The following is a 19,080-nucleotide window of genomic DNA, read 5'->3' as shown; positions in this document are numbered from 1 at the left end:
GAAAGATTCTGCCCAGGATAGCAAGGCTAGCTCCTCTATTGAAGTTAGAGGAGTATATGGACAAGACTCATACCAATGGCAAGGCATGGATGGATTGCAATCTGTAGAACTGAAGGAAATCTTCAAATTTATGAGCTCACAGAACCATAAGTCTGAATAGATACTTTACAATATTTCCTATAACAGGGTGGCACATCCTGGCTGTGACTCTGGGCAAATAACTTACTCTCTGAGTACTCTAAGACAGTGATGGTGAATCCAAACTGCAACCCTCACACAGCATGTGAACCCCCCTCCTTACCCCAGACAGGGGAGGAAAGAAGCACTTCCATTTGGCTGCTGGGCAGAGGGGTGGGTCATGTGAGAAATATCCTCAGGCACACATGGAGATAGGGAGAGGATCAGCCAACATGGCCTTAGTCAGTCTTCCAAAACTAGAAGTTGCAGAGAAGGCACCAACCAGCACTGGCAGAACAGGTTCCCTATACCAAAGAACACAGGCCCAGTCTATTTCATTTCTTATATAGTTGGAGAAAGTACATGGAGATCAATTATGTTCTTGGGAAATATTTCTAATTTTTTTGAGGTAGTATTTTTTTTTTTCAGTCAAGACATAGCTTGAGGGAGTAGCTGAGTAGCTCAGGGGATTGAGAGCCAGGCCTAGAGATGGAAGGTCCTGCATTCAAATCTGGCCTCAGACACTTCCCAGCTGTGTGACTCTGGACAAGTCACTTAACCCCCATTACCCAGCATTCCCACTCTTTTGCCTTAGAACCAATACATGGTATTGATTCTAAGGTGGAAGGTAAAGGTTAAAAAAAAAAAAAAAAGACATAGCTTGAATTCTGATCTCAAATTGGTTTTATGTTATTCTAAGGCAGAGATGAAGATTCTTTGTTAAGGGATGGGGTAGATATGGAGAAGCATTTTATCCATGGCTTTGCTTTCCACAGTTTTAGTTATCTGTTGTAGTTGTGGTCAACCCAAAGCACTGGAGGGGCAAGAACTGAGAGAAATTACATAAATATATAAGGCAGCAGGTGTTCACTTATGTCCACTGTTTTAGCCATCAGGTCTTGGAATGCAGTCCCAGAGGATTCAAAGGGTGCTCACTTCAGCAGCACATATACCAGAGGATTCAGGGGCCACACTGTAAAAGAATACTAAACTTTCAGTCAGAAGACTTTTTAAGCTGTGTTAACAGTAGGTAAATCACAACTTCTGAGCCTCAGTTTCAAATGTGTAAAATGGGGATACCTTCCAAACCACCAACTTTTCACTGGGTTGCTTCAAGGAAAGTTATGATATAGATTATACTAAATTATTATTTCATTATATATTGAAAGTGATATAGAAATTACAGAGGAGAGAAGGAAGGAAAAGGGAATATGGCTTTTTCCTCCTCAAGAGCAAATGATTAAACTAAAGCAAACTTAAAATAAAGAGAACTACAAATTGTTATTCCATGCCTATAACAAGTACTTTGAAATATATGTATTTATTACTAATAACCAATTCAGGGACAAAGAGAAGGAAAGAGGCAATAAAGAAGGAAAAAGAAATGTTATGATTCAGGATTCTGGGGTTCTATCAAACTCTTGACCATCTCTTTTAGGCATGAAACATGCTTGTAAATTTTTTTTCAAGTTCTTTCTTTTCATGAGTGAAATGCCTCTTTACACAAAAGAAAAGAAAAACATAGAATAATACTCAATGAGGATTCATTCACTCCTATTGCTTCAAAGAGGGAAAAATGACTTAACTGCTACATTTATCAAGGTGATGTCCGAAATAAAATTCATAGTAGGTCACTTATTAATTCTGTAAAAATGCAGGTTCCCTATTGTTACCTACCCTGGGAGATTTTTGCATTAAAAGAAAACAAAAATAATTCAGGGTTTGAGACATTATACTTTGGATGCCTGGAAAATAGGTCAAAATCTCAAAACCAAATAATTTCTTTTTTGGATTCAAGGAGGTTTAGAATGAAGCAGAACCTATTATCTTAACCTATCTTGGAAGAAATAATCCACATAATTTTTTTTTATTCTTGAAATCTTAAAAAGTTCAAGAGTATATATTAAGTAGTAAAGTATAGAAAAAAATAACCTTGCAACAAGAAAAGTCCACACTTAATGAAAAAATAAAAGGCAGTTAGGTGGCTCACTGGTAGAGAGTCAGACCTGGAAACAGGAAGCCCTAGGTTCAAATTTGGCCTCAGACACTTCCTAGCTGTGTAAATCTGGACAAGTCACTTAAACCTCTACTGCCTAGCCCTTACAGCCCTTTTACCTTGGAACCAATACTTAATTTTGATTCTAAAACAGAAAGTAAGGGTTAAAAAAATTTAACAACAAAACAGCTGAGAAAAACCAGTCTCTTCAATCTTGACACATTTAGTCTTGAGCACCAAATTAAAATATGAAGCAGAGGCTACACTTGGTTTTCTGGTCTTGCAGACTTTAGTCAAGAATTAACAATTCAAGGCATGTATTTAAAAACATAGTCAAACGCCAGGATGAGTCACAGTGTTATTAGAACCCAGTGTTGACAGTGTAGTTATGAGGAGTGATATTTTTACTTACTCTGGTCAGCATAGTTTTTTGCTTTGAGTTCAAGTTGTCTTGTTTGGGACTCTAAGGATTCCACTCGAGTTTGTAAGTCCTTTTTTTCCTGTTCTTGGGAATCTTCAAATTCAATAAATTTCTAATAAAGAAGAACATATATTATTTTCACTAAAGGAACTGAATGTTATTTAGAATTTTCAATTCCTGAGTCCCTTGCTGGCAGGGACCAAGGATAAGACTGAACTCCTAGGAGAAATAAATCTTATTGATATGAATGTAACCTAATTTTTTTGTTTATCTCAAAATTTGTAGAAAATAAATTTTATTTTTAAGATATATTCATAACCTAATTTTTAAGCATAAGACAAAAAGATAAAGAATTCCGCTAACATCGCCAAACATTGAGTGCTTTTCTTTTCCCTTTCTATAAAAGTAAAGTCAAAGTAAGTCAATATGTTCTGCTCCAAATTCAGCAACTACCATAAAACCAGAAGGATTCTTATACATTTAGCTGAATTCAAAACAAACTAGAATTTTACCTCATCCCACATGTAAGACAGCACGAACAAAGAGTAAGTTGCTCAGTGAATTTTGTTATATTAAATTAATTAATTTATGTTGTAATTGATAGGTTTGTACCTGAAATATACTGGTAAATTCTAAAACATAGAATTAAAGTTCAGGTTATTTATAAGCTAATGTTGTAAAAGGCATACATAAAAATCAAAACTGGAATTAAACTATGGTTAAATATGAACTCACCTGTCTAAAAGCATGAAATAGTTTCAATTTGTAGTGTCAAAATCCAGAATTATGACAAATGGTCCACACTTTCATGAAAAACACCTTAGTAATGATATGATATAAATTTACCTTCAATTCTTGGTATAAAACAACCTGGCCTCAAAAAATTTAATTGTTTACATTTTAAAGGTCAAAAATACTTAATAATACCAAAATACCAAGAAAGTGCTTTCAGATTCTAGGGGAGAATTCAACCCAACTGCTTGAAAGATGAAATCTATATGTCACAAAATATTCTATTAACTTAGGCCAAACTACTATATTTCTAGAAAAAGGCAATACCACCTCCAACACTTATTTCTTGTTTTCTGGCTGAAAATGAGTCAATATAAAACTATGTAGAAGTCAAATCATGTGTGATGTTTAAAAACAATGCCAAGCATAAAACAGGCATTGTGACAGACCATCCTGCCAAACCTGAAGATAACTCTTTTTAATTAAACAAAGGTAAAAAAAAATGCATGGCTATAGAAACCTTTTAGATTGGATTTTTTTACATAATATCAAAAAAGAAAACCACTTAAAAATATATATATATATATAGTGTTTTTCTTTGTAATTTTCTCTCAGAAAACCAGATCCAGGTTAACCAACTAAAAATAACATATTTTACAAATATTACAAATGCATTTACAAACATGGTCACAAATATCATTTAAGAAATGGTATTTCACAAAGGGCTAGGTATAGGCAGATAGTATTTTAAAAGACTCTATAACTTCCAAATACTCTACCAAGGACATATTACCTTTTCAATTTCTATGTTACCTCTCTCCCATCTGATAAAGGAGACAATATTATGAAAACACAGGCTTGTGTCTACCTTTCTTAGCTACTCTGTCTGGAGGCGGGGAAAAAGTGAATAATCCATAATCCTCTATCTCTGCTGTTTGTATCCCAGTGATAGTTTGAAGAAAGTGTTTTGTTATAAAAATGTGAATTGTTATTAATATTGTTGTGAAAATATTTACCAGTCATATAATGAGAAAGCAGTTGAACACAGATAACTCACTAATTAGCAAAAGAAATTTGTCATTGAAGGGTGTCAGTTATTATTAAAGATAAAAAGAGATTGGAGAGGGAGGAACTAGGAGAGTTATCAACTCAAGAATTCCTTCTCCATGTAAAATTCCTTTTTTCCTTTTTTCTTTCTTTTTTTGGGGAGAGGGGTAGATAAGATAAACTCTCTATGTCACTCAGATTGTTTGGACAGAGGCTACTCAAGGACCACTGCCAATACTGATCGGCAAAAACTTTAATTTGTTCCTCCATCATTCCACCCTGGGCCAATTCATCTCTCTGTAAGCAGCCTGCTGGCTTTCTACTTCCTGGACTTGATGAAGACACCTGACTGATTTTAGGCAGACTGCTATTCAGATCTGAACAAGTGATCTACCAGTGGGTGTCACTATGCTCAGACACAAATTTCTTGCAGTCGCATTTTCTCCAGAGTAGAAACAGTACTTAAGAAATCCTTCTTAGACATCGGGAGGGTAGCCTCACTGATCATAGCTGCATTCTTTTTAATTTTTTTTAACCCTTACCTTCCATCTTGGAATCAATACTGTGTATTGGCTCCAAGGCAGAAGAGTGGTAAGGGCTAGGCAATGGGGGTCAAGTGACTTGCCCAGGATCACACAGGTAGGAAGTGTCTAAGGACATATTTGATCTCTAGGCCTGGTTCTCAATCTGAGCCACTCAGCTGCCCCCGTATAGCTGCATTCTTTGAGAATTCTACCCATCCTGGTCCAAATACTGCTGTAGTTCCACTAGCTCAGAAAGTTCTGAGTTATTTAGTGCCTATGCTTCTGGTACCAGAAAGTTCTCTGTAATAGCAATCCTCATAGGAATGCAACAGCAGAAACTTTACAAAAATTAGTAAATTAGAAAGAAAATGGTGGTGGCAAAAGGAAGAGAACGTAATTCAACATGAAATCAAATCCCCCAAATTCCATAATGTCTCATGGTCAAAATATTTTCCATAGCAATGTGTCTCTAATCTTATGAAGTCAAAATGAAAAGTAGAATTCAATTTGTAAAAATTCACTTTCCAGTAAAAAAAGAGTTACTGATAAAATTTTCTTGAAAGGTTTCCAAACAACCTTTGGAAAAAGAAACAAAGCATTAACTCCTTAAGAGGATAACTAAGATCAGTTAAATTTGCTATGTATTACACATCTTAATTTTTTAAAAATTCACATAGCTAGTCTTCACAAATGAGATCTTATACATATAAAATCCAGTGGAATTGTGTGTCAGCTGGTGGGGGGGGATTGGAAGAGAGGGAAATAACATGAATCATATAACCTTGGAAAAACATTCTAAATTAATTAAATAAAAATTTTCAATTAAAAAAACAAATGAGATCTTAACTTTTTTACAATTTAACATTCCCAAATAAGAAAATTTCATATTAGCTATAGCCTTGTATGTTGAACAAAATGTAATTTTGCCAAAATACTGGAATTTTTCAATGTTCCCTCACAGATTAAAAGTGAATTATGAGCAGCTAAGTGGCTCAGTGGATATCTAGAGTCAGGCCAAGAGACAAGAGGTCTTGGATTCAAATATGACCTCTGACACTTCCTACAGCTGTGTGACCCTGAGCATGTTACTTTACCTTTACTACTCTTCTGCCTTGAAAACAATACTTAGTATCAAATCTAAGACAGAAAGAAGGGTTATTTTTTTTAAGTGAATTATTTTCCCAACTATCATCACAATAAGACTGTCAAGGCACCAAACAACAAAATTGGTGATCCTTTTTCTATCTCATTCCTGACCTGGTTCCATCTCTTTAGCTGGACTGACATCCTGCTGATGAGAGAACTGGCTGATGTTTATATGATGCTTACACTTCACTGTGATATGAATTTGTTTTATTAAATTTTAGTACTTAGTAGATATATGATCACAGAATTTCATAGTCATTTCCAAATGTAATTAAGCTAAATTCTAATTCTTAATCACGATGCAAAGAATTGAGGATGGCAGAAATACTTTCAATTTAAATTTCTGCAATTTATGCTATGCTGTTTGGTCAATTTGATTTGCTAAAGTCTAGAGCTGGAATGCTCTGAAATGTTCAGCTCAAGAATGAAGCACCAATGTAGAGAGCTAAAATGAAAATCAGAGAAAACACTTTCTACAAGACTCATTTCTTTTCTTATATGCTATTTAAAAGATCACCATGACAAAAAGACCAATTTCTACAAAGCTCAATTTTCCATATCAAATTGCAAAAAAAAAAAAAAAAAAGGAAAGCACATGCCTGACAATAAGGCTTAAACCCAGACCCTGGAGCCCCCTAGGGCTGTTTTTTCTTTCTGCCCTTCATATCTCACACTTTATGATAAGTGTAAAAACATAAAAAGAGAACAAAAACATATTTAAAGTTTCATTCTAGACAAGGAGATAAACTTTTTGAAAGAGTTAATAAAATTAGTTCTAAAAATATATAATCTGTGGGGACTTCATGTTTTTAAAATAGATCACCTGCACTTTTTCAAATAATAGTAATTACAATAAAAACATCTTTAATAACTGCCTATTTCCTTTATCACTAACAAAAGGACACTTGACAAGATAGCAACACTAACATTACTTCAAAAGCATTATTGCAATGAGAGTAACTAGATACTGTAAAAAGAGCAGGGAATTATAATGTAGGCTGATATCAAGGTCTTAAAAAGAACAAGCCGTGATGAAGCAAAATGTCACAGACAGATTCTCTCTCTCTCTCCCTCCATTTCCCCTTTAGTTAAAGAAAAACACCCTCTAAAGATGGTTTCTCAGGAAGGCAAGCATTCAGAAGATGATGAAAATTCTGTGGGTTTATTTTTCATAAAAGACCTCAAAGCACTAATCATTTTAAAAGTAACTGAATAGGTTAAAAAGAAATATAAACTACATCAAATGCTGACTCTTGTAAAGTCAATGTAATACATGTGACATATTGCTAAATATATCCTAATATAATTATTCTTCATCCTGCTCATAAGGATACATTTAAAAAATGAATTTCATTTATACTGAATAACTCATTGAGAAATTCTAATAAATTTGTAATGTGCTGGATTTTGTTCATACCACAAACTAAACAAGAGTGCTTTCAAAAGGCTGATGGAAAGCTATCATGAGATCTCCTAAATAGTGTTCATGTGATCATCTCAAGGCAAAAGTTTAACCAGCATCAAGATCCAATATTTTAAAAGCAGGTGAACAAACCTTGTGGCTTTCTAGATTTATAATCTGTAATATACTCCCTTCTGATACCATTATGTAGAGATAGATTAGAATTATTCAGATTCTACTAGAGGTAGACAGAATTTTTGTTTTAGATATTTTAGCATACTTTAATGTATGATCTATTCAGCAAAATGTTTCATTTCATTCTATTTTAGAACCTCTTATGTAGTAAATTCTATCATATTATTAATACTGTTCTGCCTTTGTTACCTAAAATATTTTTATATAGGGCAACAATAGAACTATACTTTCTACTTAAATATTTTAAAGACAAAAAACCCTCCAAAAACTTATCATATCCATCTCACACTAGAATATCACTCATCTCATCATGAAATTTAACAAACTAGAATTCTATTAAGGGAGGGAGGGAGGGAAGGAAGGAAGGAAAGGAAAGAAGGAAGGAAAGGAAAGGAAAGGAAAGGAAGGAAGGGGGGAAAAAACTGGACAAAAAGTGAACCTATTCAAGGTAACCATAGTAAAATAAGAGCACAGGAATTCACAGTGTAGTTTGTCCAAATCAATCCCCTCTTGTTTCATGTTTTAGATCACAGATAAGCAAAATTCTAGTAAAAAGTATGCGTGCCCTGAATGTTTATCCTAAAAGTTTTAAAAGCTTTTCTCAATTGAAAAAAAATCATAAAAAGACTACTGCTAAAGAATGAAGCAAGTGAGGCAAGAGAAAAGGGAGAAAGGGCTTTTATTATAGAAATATAAATCATTATGCTGGTCTATAAAAAATAAAGCTAACACAATTCCTTTTAAAGAATATTTAAATTTATTCTCATGTATTTATTTCCTTTATTTTTAATGAGTTATGATTTCATTGACAGTTATTTTTATATTTATTTTCTTTTTATATGAACTTTATTTCTGAATATATCCCTTTCCTCCTCTCCCACCTATCAAGACTTCCCTTGTAACAAAGAATAAAAAATTAAGAAAAGGTCCCAAAAAAGCAGTTCAGTAAAACTGACCAAGATATCAAATAATTTGACATTATATCCAATGTTCTAGGCCCATGATGGCAAACCTATGGCATATGTGCCAAAGATAACATGCAGAGGCCTCTCCATGGGCTCCCTCAGGCCCTTGGAGAGGCTGGCCCTGCCCTCCAAACACAGGGGGTGGGGCATTCTAGTCTCTCTCCACTGTTGCAGAGACTGAGGGCAGCTGGGTTGAGCACAGTTGAGCTTGGCTCAGCCCCAGGCATGGTCCCTCCTCTCCTCCCACCCCACCCCAAGTCTCCCAGGAGCTGAGCAGCTTTGGTGGCCACACCTATCCCCCCCCACAAAAGCCAAGATTGGTGATAGATTCTACTCACCAATCACTCTGCAAAAGGTACAAAGTCTTTTAGTCTTTGTGGACCCTTATTGGGGGAATAGAACAGGTAACAGCCCTGCTTTTGTAAGCAAAAAATTGATTGGGTCCAGACCCTCCAGATTGTACTGATCCTGATTAAAATAACCCACAGAGCCTCATTCACCAAGCCCTAAGGGAATGTCAGATCTTCCCCAATCCTTCAAAGGAGAATGGAGATGAAATCACACACCCAGCCCAAATGGAGGGATCTAACCAGATAACGCCTGGATGGAAAGGTCCCCATGCAGCCATCCTATCCACCCCCAGTGCTGTAAAACTGGAAGGGCAGAATACATGGACTCACATCTCTCCCATTAAACCCTTTATCCCCACAGAAACAAGTGGCTGTCTTTCCTGGGTTTTGAACTATGTGCACCCAGCTACCTGGGCAGATAATTCCCTAATTCAATTAGCAGTAGCTAAAGTGGGTCCCTCAGACTGTTGAATATACAAGAAACACCCACAACTGGAAGAAAATCCTTAGGGCCCCTGGCCCTTAAGGGAGGTCTCCAAGCCTCAAAGGCCTACCAAATGCCTGGGGCTTCCAGGAAATTTGCATCAATCCATTCTAGCCCCAGCCTTTCACTTTGAATATCCCCAGGCCCAGCACTGGGGGATGATGTTCATTCAGGATAGATGGGTTAATCAAGACCCTTTCCAAAATAAATGCTTTAATAAGGGTTAGGTCACTGACCCTTTTCCTTTTAATATCACTCATGCACTGTGTAGAAATTGCACTGGGAACCCTGTTCACCTCAGGAAGGGAATAAGGACATATTCCTCTAATTGTACATACCAATATCCTAAAGTAACATCAGCAGCCGCAGCCACGCCCCTCCTTGCAGTCAGGGGGCAGGGCACAAGTTGGGTGGGAATGGCACACAATGGGGGAGAGCACTGGCATGCAGTGGGGAAGAGGGGGAAGACATAGCAAGGGGTCCCTAAAAACATTCAAAAGGTTCCCATCACTGTTCTAGGCTGCAGCCGCTGACCTCAGCAAAAAAGGGAGGTACATTTTCTCACCTCTACAGGAAAATGTGGTGAACATGAAGAATTTGATTTTTTTATATTGTTCTTTTCATTTACATTATAGCCACTAACTTGTTCAAAATTTCTTATGGAATAATATTCCTTATATTCATGAATCACAACTTGTTTAGCCAATCACAACTTGTTTCCACTTCTTGACTATCACAAAAAAGAATCCCACCCAACTTGACACACACATATATACATACACCACCTACAGAAGCACTTGTCTCATCCAGCTGGGCTCCTGTAAGGGCAGAGCTAGTTTCCTCTTTGTCTTTATTAATCCCAGAACCATACCAGGCACATACTGTCTAGACTTAATGAATACTTTTGATTTTTGATTAAATGCTCTGCAAATTAAAGAGCTATTTAAAAAGTTTAAAATAAAAATAAGAGAACACAAGTCTAAAATGAAAAAATCTTGGAAGTCAAAGCATAGGAGTAAAGTTTTTAAAAATTAATTAATGTAACTATCCCCCACACCCAAAAAAAAGTTAATTTATTTCAATTCATCTTTTTCTGGCAAGCTCTTTTATTTGTCAGTCCTATGGGAAATATGGGTGGTCAAGATCTGTGATTTCAGTAGCTAATATTCATATATTATCTCATTGGTCTTCATAACCACCCTATGAGATGGATACTATTTTATTCCCATTTTACAGATATAGACATTGGGACTGAGAGCGTTAAGTGACTTACCCAAGGTCATAGGCTAGGCAGTATCAGGTAGGAGTTGAAATTAATCAACTGACCAACCAATAAATATTTATTAAGTGCCCACTCTGTGCCAGGCACTATGTTATGGGCTAGGGATATAAAAAGAAGTAAGACAGTCTCTACTCTCATAGAGTTTATAATCTAATGGAAAAGGCAATATGCGCACAAATATATGCTCAAAAACTATACACAGGATAAATAGGGGAAAATTAACCAAGGGAAGGTACTGGAATTAAGAAAACATAGAAGGTAGAACTTTAATTGAGATTTAAAGGAAGTCCAAGGAGGCCAGTAATAAGAGAGTTAAGGATGGAGAGGGTTCCCAGAGTTGAGGACAGAGAAAATGCTCAGAACTGAGAAACAATCATTCATGGGACAAGCAGAAGGCCAGTGTCACTAGATCAAAGAGTACATGTCAAGGAGAAATATGTAAGAAGGCAGTTGGGTGGGGACTAGATTATGAAGGCCTTTGAATTCCCGCCACATCTACTTCGGCAGATTATGCCCACTAGATGGTGCAATGAACAGAGCGCGGGGCCTGGCGTTCGAAATGAGATCAAACCTGATACTCCCTGAGTGATCTCAGGACAAGTCACTTAATCTCCATCTGGCTCAGTTTTCTCAACTGTAAAATGGGGAAAATAGCAGCATCTGCTTCACAGAATTATAGCAAGGATCAAATGAGACAATATTTGTAAAAGTGCCTAGCACATATGGTATGGCATACAGTAGGTGCTATGTAAAGATTTATTCCCTTCCTACAATAGATATCTTCACTTCCTTTCCTATTACCGTCTTCTAACCTCTTTTAAAATTAAAACTATCTGGCTGCTTACCTCGTAATTCAATTGAGATGGCTCTCTCCAAAGTTATCAATTCTTAATTGTCAAATTGAATATATTTTTTCTCAATTTTCATCCTTGAAGAAGTCTTCCCTATCCTCTCCTAATTCCGGGGCCTTCTCTCTGTTAATTATTTCCTATTTATCCTGTAATAGCTTGCTTTGTACATATTTGTTTGCATGTCTCCCTCATTGCATTATGAGCTTCTTGAGGTCAGGAGCTGCCATTTACCTCTTTTAATAGTCTTTAAAGATTAGCACAGTCCCCAGGCACTTAGTAAGTGCTTAATAAATGTTGACACTAGCACCTCCTCAACAGGGTTGCTGCAGGGATCAACAAAGAAAATTTTATATTTTTATTTATTTAATATTTTTCCATGTTTCCATGATTTATTTTCTTTCCCTCCCCTCTTCCTTCCCTGCTCCTGGAACCAACAAGCAATTCCACTGGATCATACAAATATTATCACTTGATACCTATTTCCAAATTATTCATTTCTGCAATAGAGCTATCTTTTAAAACAAAAACCCCTAAATCATATACCCATATAATCAAGTGATAAGTCATATGTTTTTCTTCTGCATTTCTACTCCTACAGTTCTTTCTCTCGATGTGAAGAGCATTCTTTTTCATATTATCCTGGATCGTTGTATTGCTACTAGTAAAGTCTATTACATTGGATAGTTCCACAATGTTTCACTTTCTGTGTACAATGTTCTCTTGGTTCTGCTCATTTCACTCTGCATCAGTTCATTGAGGTTCTTCCAGTTCATATAGGAATCCTCCAGTTCATCATCCTAACAGCACAATAGTATTCCATCGCCATCACTTAACACAATTTGTTCAGCCATTCCCCAATCCAGGGACACTCCCAACAGAGATAATCTTTGTAAAGTGCTTATCAGCACAGTGCTTTGGCAGATAGTAGGTGCTAATTATTAATAAATGCTTATTTCTTTCCTGACTACCTCTCTTAGAACAGAAGATGGTATATATTTCAGATTTGATCATGCTATTTGAATACTCTTGCTTAATTATTTTCCTCTGTCACAAGGAAGGGTTCAATCTGGTGGGAAGATAGGGGCTGCTGAAATGACAGTGATATAAAGTTAAAAGGCATCAATAAAGTGTACTTCCTTTTGAGTTTGTTTGTTTTTAAAGAATGGAGAGCTTTAAATGATTGACAATGGCAGATAAAACCAAACTTCTGGGGCACCTAGGTAGCACAGTGGATAGAGCACTGGGCTTATTGTTAGGAAGACTCCAGTTCAGATCTGGCCTCAGGCACTTACTAGTTGTATGGCCCCAATCAAGTCACTAATACTATTTGTCCTTTAACAAACAACAACAACAAAAGAAAAACCCAAACCCTATCAGTACCAAAATTAAGTATGGAAGAAGAAGTAAGAAATAAAAGTAGAGATTCTACCTCAACCTTTGCACACACAGAGACTATACAAGGGAGAAGAGCAAGCAAGAAAAGTTGCAAGAATAAAAATGATGAAAGTGGCAAGATAAAGGGCCACTGACAGGAGGTAGAAATGAGAGCATAAGGACTCCTCCAATACCTTCTTTTGCAGTGATGAAGTGATGAGAGGCTCCACAAGTGTTGTATATTACGAGTATGATGTCCTGATAAATTATATTGATTTTTCTTTCTCTTTTTAATCTTAAAAAATGAAATTGTTATATGGGATGGCTCCCTGGTACAGGGAAGAGAAGATACTGGGGTAACTATAATGATATAAAAAAGGCATCAACAAAAATTTGTTTTAAAAAATAAATGACAGAATAGGTCATTCACCAGACAGAACAAGAAAAAAACATAACCTAGAACAAAAGGGAAGTCACAGGAGACAAGCCATTTAACCTTACTGGGCCTAAGTATCTATATCTGTTAAAAATGAAAAGGTTACGCACGCATAGCTTTTGATCCAGTAATACCACTATATATCCCAAAGAGATTTATCCCATTTAAAAACGGGAAAGGACCTGTTTGTACAAAAACATTTGTAGCTGCTCTTTTGTGGTGGCAAAGAACTGAAAACTAAGAGGATGCCCCTCAATTGGGGAACAGCTGAACAAATTGTAGTGTATGATGGTGATGGAATACTATTGTGCTATAAAGAATGATGAACAGGATGATTTAGAAAAAGCTGGAAAGACCTATGTGAACTGATGTAGAGTGAAATAAGCAAAATCAGGAGAACATTATACACAATAACTACAATATTGTGGAATGATCAAATGTGATAGATTTTGCTACTAACAACAATATAATAATCCAGGATAATTCTGAGGGACTTTTGAAAAAGAATGCTATCTACCTCTAGAGAAAGAACTGTTAGAGTAGAAATGCATATGAAAACGTGATTTATCAAACTTGTTTATCAAGGTATATATTTTGGGGGTTTGGTTTTATGGTATTGTTCACTTACAAGAATGAATAACATGGAAATAAAAATAATTAAATTTAATCTAAAAAATTTATAGAGAAATGCAAATCAAAACAACTCTGAGGTAACACCTCACACCTAGCAGATTGGCTAACATGACAGCAAAGGAAAGTAATAAATGTTGGAGGGAATGTGGCAAAATCAAGACATTAATGCATTTCTGGTAGAGTTGTGATCCAATCATTCTGGATAGCAATCTGGAACTACGCCCAAAGGGCGCTAAAAGACTGCCTGCCCTTTGATCCAACCATACCACTGCTGGGTTTATACCCCAAAGAGATAATAAGGAAAAAGAGTTGTACAAAAAAATATTTATAGTCACGCTCTTTGTGGTGGCAAAAAAATTAGAAAACAAAGGTATGCCCTTCAATTAGGGAATTGTGGTATCTGCGGGTGATGGAATACTATTGTGCTGAAAGGAATAAGGAACTGGAGGAATTCCATGTGAACCAGAATGACCTCCAGAAATTGATGCAGAGTGAAAGGAGCAGACCAGGAGAACCTTATACACGGAGAACATTATACACTGTAGTAAAATCAAATGTAAGAACTTCTCTACTAGCAGCAATGAAATGATCCAGAACAATTCTGAGGGACTTAAGCGAAAGAACGCTATCCACATTCAGAGAAAGAATTGTGGGAGTAGAAACACAGAAGGAAAACAACTGCTTGATCACATGGGTTGATGGGGATATGATTGGGAATACAGACTCTAAACAATCACCCTAGTGCAAATATCAATAATATGGAAATGGGTCTTGATCAATGGCATATGTAAAACCCAGTGGAATTGCTTGTCACAGGAGGGGAGAGAGGTGGGAAAAATCATGAATCATGTAACCATGGAAAAATATTCTAAACAAATAAATTTTTTTAATTGAGTTTGAGCTACATGATCTCTAAGGTCCCATTTAGATCTAAAATCCCACAATACATGAAATTCCCTAGAGGGATAAACAATAATTGATGTTTATAATGATGACCATAAGAAAAAGGTCAAATTATGTTCAATATACTCTAGAACAGTGATGGGGAACCTTTTAGAGATAGAGTGCCCAGCCCTGCCCCCACCCCAGTCCCTAGACTGAGTGCTATGCCCGACCCCCCCCCACCAGACATCAAGTGCCCTGCCCCTTCCCTCCTTACCCTACACAGGGGAGGGAGGAAGTGTTTCCATTCAGCTGCTGGCCAGAGGGTTGGATGAAGTGAGGAATGTCCTCAATGAGTATAGAGAAGGGGAGAAGAGTGGTCCAAGCACTCTGCTCTCCTCCAGCTCTGCCACCTGTGAGTCGATCCTTTACCTACCCCTCCCACCCCCACTCCTTAGCCTCCATACACACTGTGCTCTCCCATTGGGCTGCTGGGCAGAGGGGCAGGGAGGCATGGCAGAGAGGGAGAGGGGAGCAGCTCCACCAGAGTCCCTCTGCCTTTCTAGCAACGAATTCTGGGGATGGTGCGTAGGGAGGAAGAGTGGCCAACTGCCCACAGACAGTGCTCTCTGTGTGCCATTCTTTGGCACCCATGCCATAAGTTTGCCATCACTGCTCTAGAACAGTGTATACTGTTGCAAGGTTATTAAATATTCCCATCAGAATAAATTTTTGGCACATAATTTTCAGTAACCTGGAAAAGGTATGCATAAAGAATGACCCATTTTTCAAATGGGCTAGAAAACTGACATTTTGTTTACCATGGATTCAAAAGCATACAGTTCTGGCTAAAAAAAATCTGCAAAGAATAAAGAGTTTCTACCATTATAATATCATCAACCCAAAATCATTTACTGAAAATTTACTATAATGTCAAAGGTACATTGAAGCATTTGTACCCTCTTACATTATAGCCAAAAGGCAAGAAGATAACTATGTTCAAGACAGGTCAATTTCTGCTTGAGGAAAAGGTCATCCACGGACAGCTAAATGGCCCAGTGGTTAGAAGGCCAAGCCTAGAGAGACAGGAAGGCCTGGTTTCAAATGTGGCCTCAGACATTTCCAAGCTATGTGAGCCAGGTTCTTGTTTTGTTTTTTTTTAATCAAATTTTTTTAAAGTTATCTGCCCTTTAAGTCATAGGCTTATATCAAGATACTCTTTTGAAACAATGGCATAGAGCAGTGATGGGCATACTTTTTAAAGAGGGGGCCAAAGGAAAGGAAATGCTCATCTGTCAGTCTGTTTTTAAGGCAACTCTTTCGAAGTTTCATTGTATTGTATCCTACGCATTGTATTCGTCAGATTAGGAACAAAGTCCCACAGCCAGATAGAACATTTCAAGCACCCCCGCCCTCCCCCCATCTAGCCCGCAGGCTGTAGTTTGCCCATCACTGGCATAAGGGACAGATGGGTAGCTCAGTGGATTGAGAGCCAGGCCTAGAAATGGGAGGTACTAGGTTCAAATCTGGCCTTAGACACTAGTTGTGTGACCTTGGGCAAGTCACTTAACCCCCATTGCCTAGCCCTTACCACTCTTCTGCCTTGGAATCAAGGTACAAAGTATTGATTCAAAGAAGAAAGATAAGGGTAAAAAAAAAAAAAAAAGAAAGAAAGAAACAATGGCATAGGAAACAAAGATTAATTTAGTACCATGTACAGGACACAAAAGTATATTTAGAGTGAAGTAACAAACAGTACAATATATACACTCGAATTAATAAAAATGTTAAGGAAGCAAAGCAACTACAGGAAAAAAATAAATCAACAATCATTGAAGGTAAGCAATATAACTTGGATATAAATGATGAGGCAACCAAATCTAAATTACTCTAATGTACTCATTAGCCAGATATGTAAAGTGAGGAAAGGCTACATGTTTAAAAATATATTTAAAAAAGAGAAACCCTTGAAAATGTATTTACATTGACCTGAACTATCCAAAGGGAGCTAAAAAGCAACACAGTTGCTCCAGTTTAGTATGGTTAATAAACACAGTGATGTAAAGTAAGGGAAAAAAAGGAAAATGGTAACAAGATAAATGAATGATGTCAACAAAATCAGGACAGAATGCTGATTAATTAAAATAATCAAGTTTGATCCCAAAGAATAAACAGGAGACTGCATCTCATGAGCTGCCTTCTTTGCTAAGATGGGGGACTATATGGTCATGGTGCACCATTACACATAATGTAAAGGCGTCATGGATATGTTCTCTCTCCCCACCCCTTTTTTTATTTTATTGAACAAAATGGCTCTTGGTTAAGGTGACATACACATCAATTTTTAAATGTTTAATTTTTAAAAATAAATACATGTGATCTGCTTTTCTTTTGCCAATAAGTAAGAGAATGAGAGGGTTGCATGGCAAATCATTTGATATCATTTTTTAAAGATATTTTGAGATTTTATAGAGGCTCTTTTTTATTTAGTCTATGGCTTTAATTGGGAGTTTACTTTGTTTCTGTTATTATTCTTAAATTGGATTTGTCTAGGCCTGTCTTTTTTTGGTTCTGATTAGCCTGTCTACATATATATACAAGCATGTATGTATATGTACATATATATAACTTAGTGAAAGCTGAAACAAAATTTATCAATTAAAAAAGAAAATCTTCAGCATATAAGTACAAAGATAGAATATTCAAAACGGTGACATGCACACAACTGAATTTTTCCTAATTATGAAGGAAAAACAAAGAAGAATTATCAGTTTGTTTAACTGAGTATTCTAGTGCTCTTGCTTTATTTAGCAGGCATAACTGCATTTATTAAAGCTAAGAATATTTTCTGTAACTTTAAAAAAAGGATCTTAGGTATGTGAATAGAGTGCTACTCAACAATGAGATTAATTAAACAAGCATTTATTTATAAAACATATACTACATGCCAAGAAATGCCAGGCACAGGAGGTACAATAACATACGACTGTTCAAATAAAAAGTCTCTTCTGTTACGATTAAAAATGATAAAGACTGATAAAATAAGAGAAATTAATATTTTAATAGCCATGGCCTTGTTGGTGAAATATCTATGACCGCACTTGACTATCTTTAAATTTACCACTGGTGCCCATCCTCTCTCTCCTACGCCAGCCAGCTAACCAGGAAACCAAGAGACCTTTCTCTAGGCCCTCCTCCGAATTTAAGCTGCCCTATGCATGGGGACCTTTGACATCCCCACGCTCAAAGACCAGAAACCCATTGGAATCATGGGAAATGTAGTCTGATAGCCCCCACGTGCCCATAGTAAGTCTGCTGGACACTTTCAAATAGCACTTCCCTGAATTCAAAACAGACATTTCCCCCTGAGATCTGGCAAAAAAAAAAAAAAAAAAAAAAAAAAAAAAAAAAAGGTTGGCCCTTTTTCTTCAATGGATCTGTAAACATAGACAACTTCTAAATTTTAGGAATTTGGGGGATAAAAGAAATGAATAAACAAATGGATAAAACTAGCCGCATTGACAAAAAAACAATTTGGGGGCAGTCCCCTATTGGCATGATAGTGTACATTCAAAACAAATTGCATTCAACTCATTTAACTCCCCATAGTTCAAATCAACTGTACCCAAAGTTCAATTTTGGTCTCCATGGTCCAGTGAAGGGTCTTTAGGCATCTTTTGGTGCCTTCACCAAATAGGTTCATCATTGTCTGGATTCTGGGGAGATGGCAAAATCCTTATCCTGAAATTATTCTCAAAAGAATTTAAACTTAACATTATAGATTATAAAACATGCATTTCCTTCTAAGAATTATACACTTCCCTCAAAGAGGGTCATCTAGATGGTAGTGAGTTATAAATTGGAGGATACACTATATTAGAGTCAGCAAAGGAAACATGAGAACTGGGGAGAGTAGCACAAATATTTAGAATGCTTGCAGCTACTGCCTGCTGGAGCTGTGCTGCTTTCTCCTGCCTTCTACCAAAAACTCTCTCAGGAGACCAACCAATGAGGAAGGCATGCAAGCAATTTTTCTCCATCCAGCGTTTTGCCTGATCCTCTAGCTTCTTTCCTCCATTTTCACCAGAAGCAGCAGAGCCAAAAAGGTTTTTCATATTCTTAATGAAAAAAAAAATCTGTTAGTGGCAGCCAGAGCACCAAGCCTGGACTTGGGAGGACCTGG

At 36.6% G+C, this 19,080-nt stretch overlaps 1 protein-coding gene across 4 annotated transcripts in view; it reads right to left on the bottom strand.

Moving 5' to 3' along the window:
• The window catches only part of SPAG9 (sperm associated antigen 9), a 170,431-nt gene that overhangs the window by 127,320 nt on the left and 24,031 nt on the right, over positions 1–19,080 (bottom strand). For all 4 annotated transcript variants that reach the window (XM_044672073.1, XM_044672075.1, XM_044672074.1 and 1 more), the window contains exon 2: positions 2,586–2,706. In XM_044672073.1, the coding sequence (XP_044528008.1) occupies positions 2,586–2,706 (121 nt within the window). The remainder of the gene's footprint in view (positions 1–2,585; positions 2,707–19,080) is intronic.

The sequence above is a fragment of the Gracilinanus agilis genome, chromosome 4 (assembly GCF_016433145.1).
Source record: "Gracilinanus agilis isolate LMUSP501 chromosome 4, AgileGrace, whole genome shotgun sequence".
Lineage (NCBI taxonomy): Eukaryota > Metazoa > Chordata > Mammalia > Didelphimorphia > Didelphidae > Gracilinanus > Gracilinanus agilis.
This window is presented reverse-complemented; position numbering and strand designations above follow the sequence as displayed.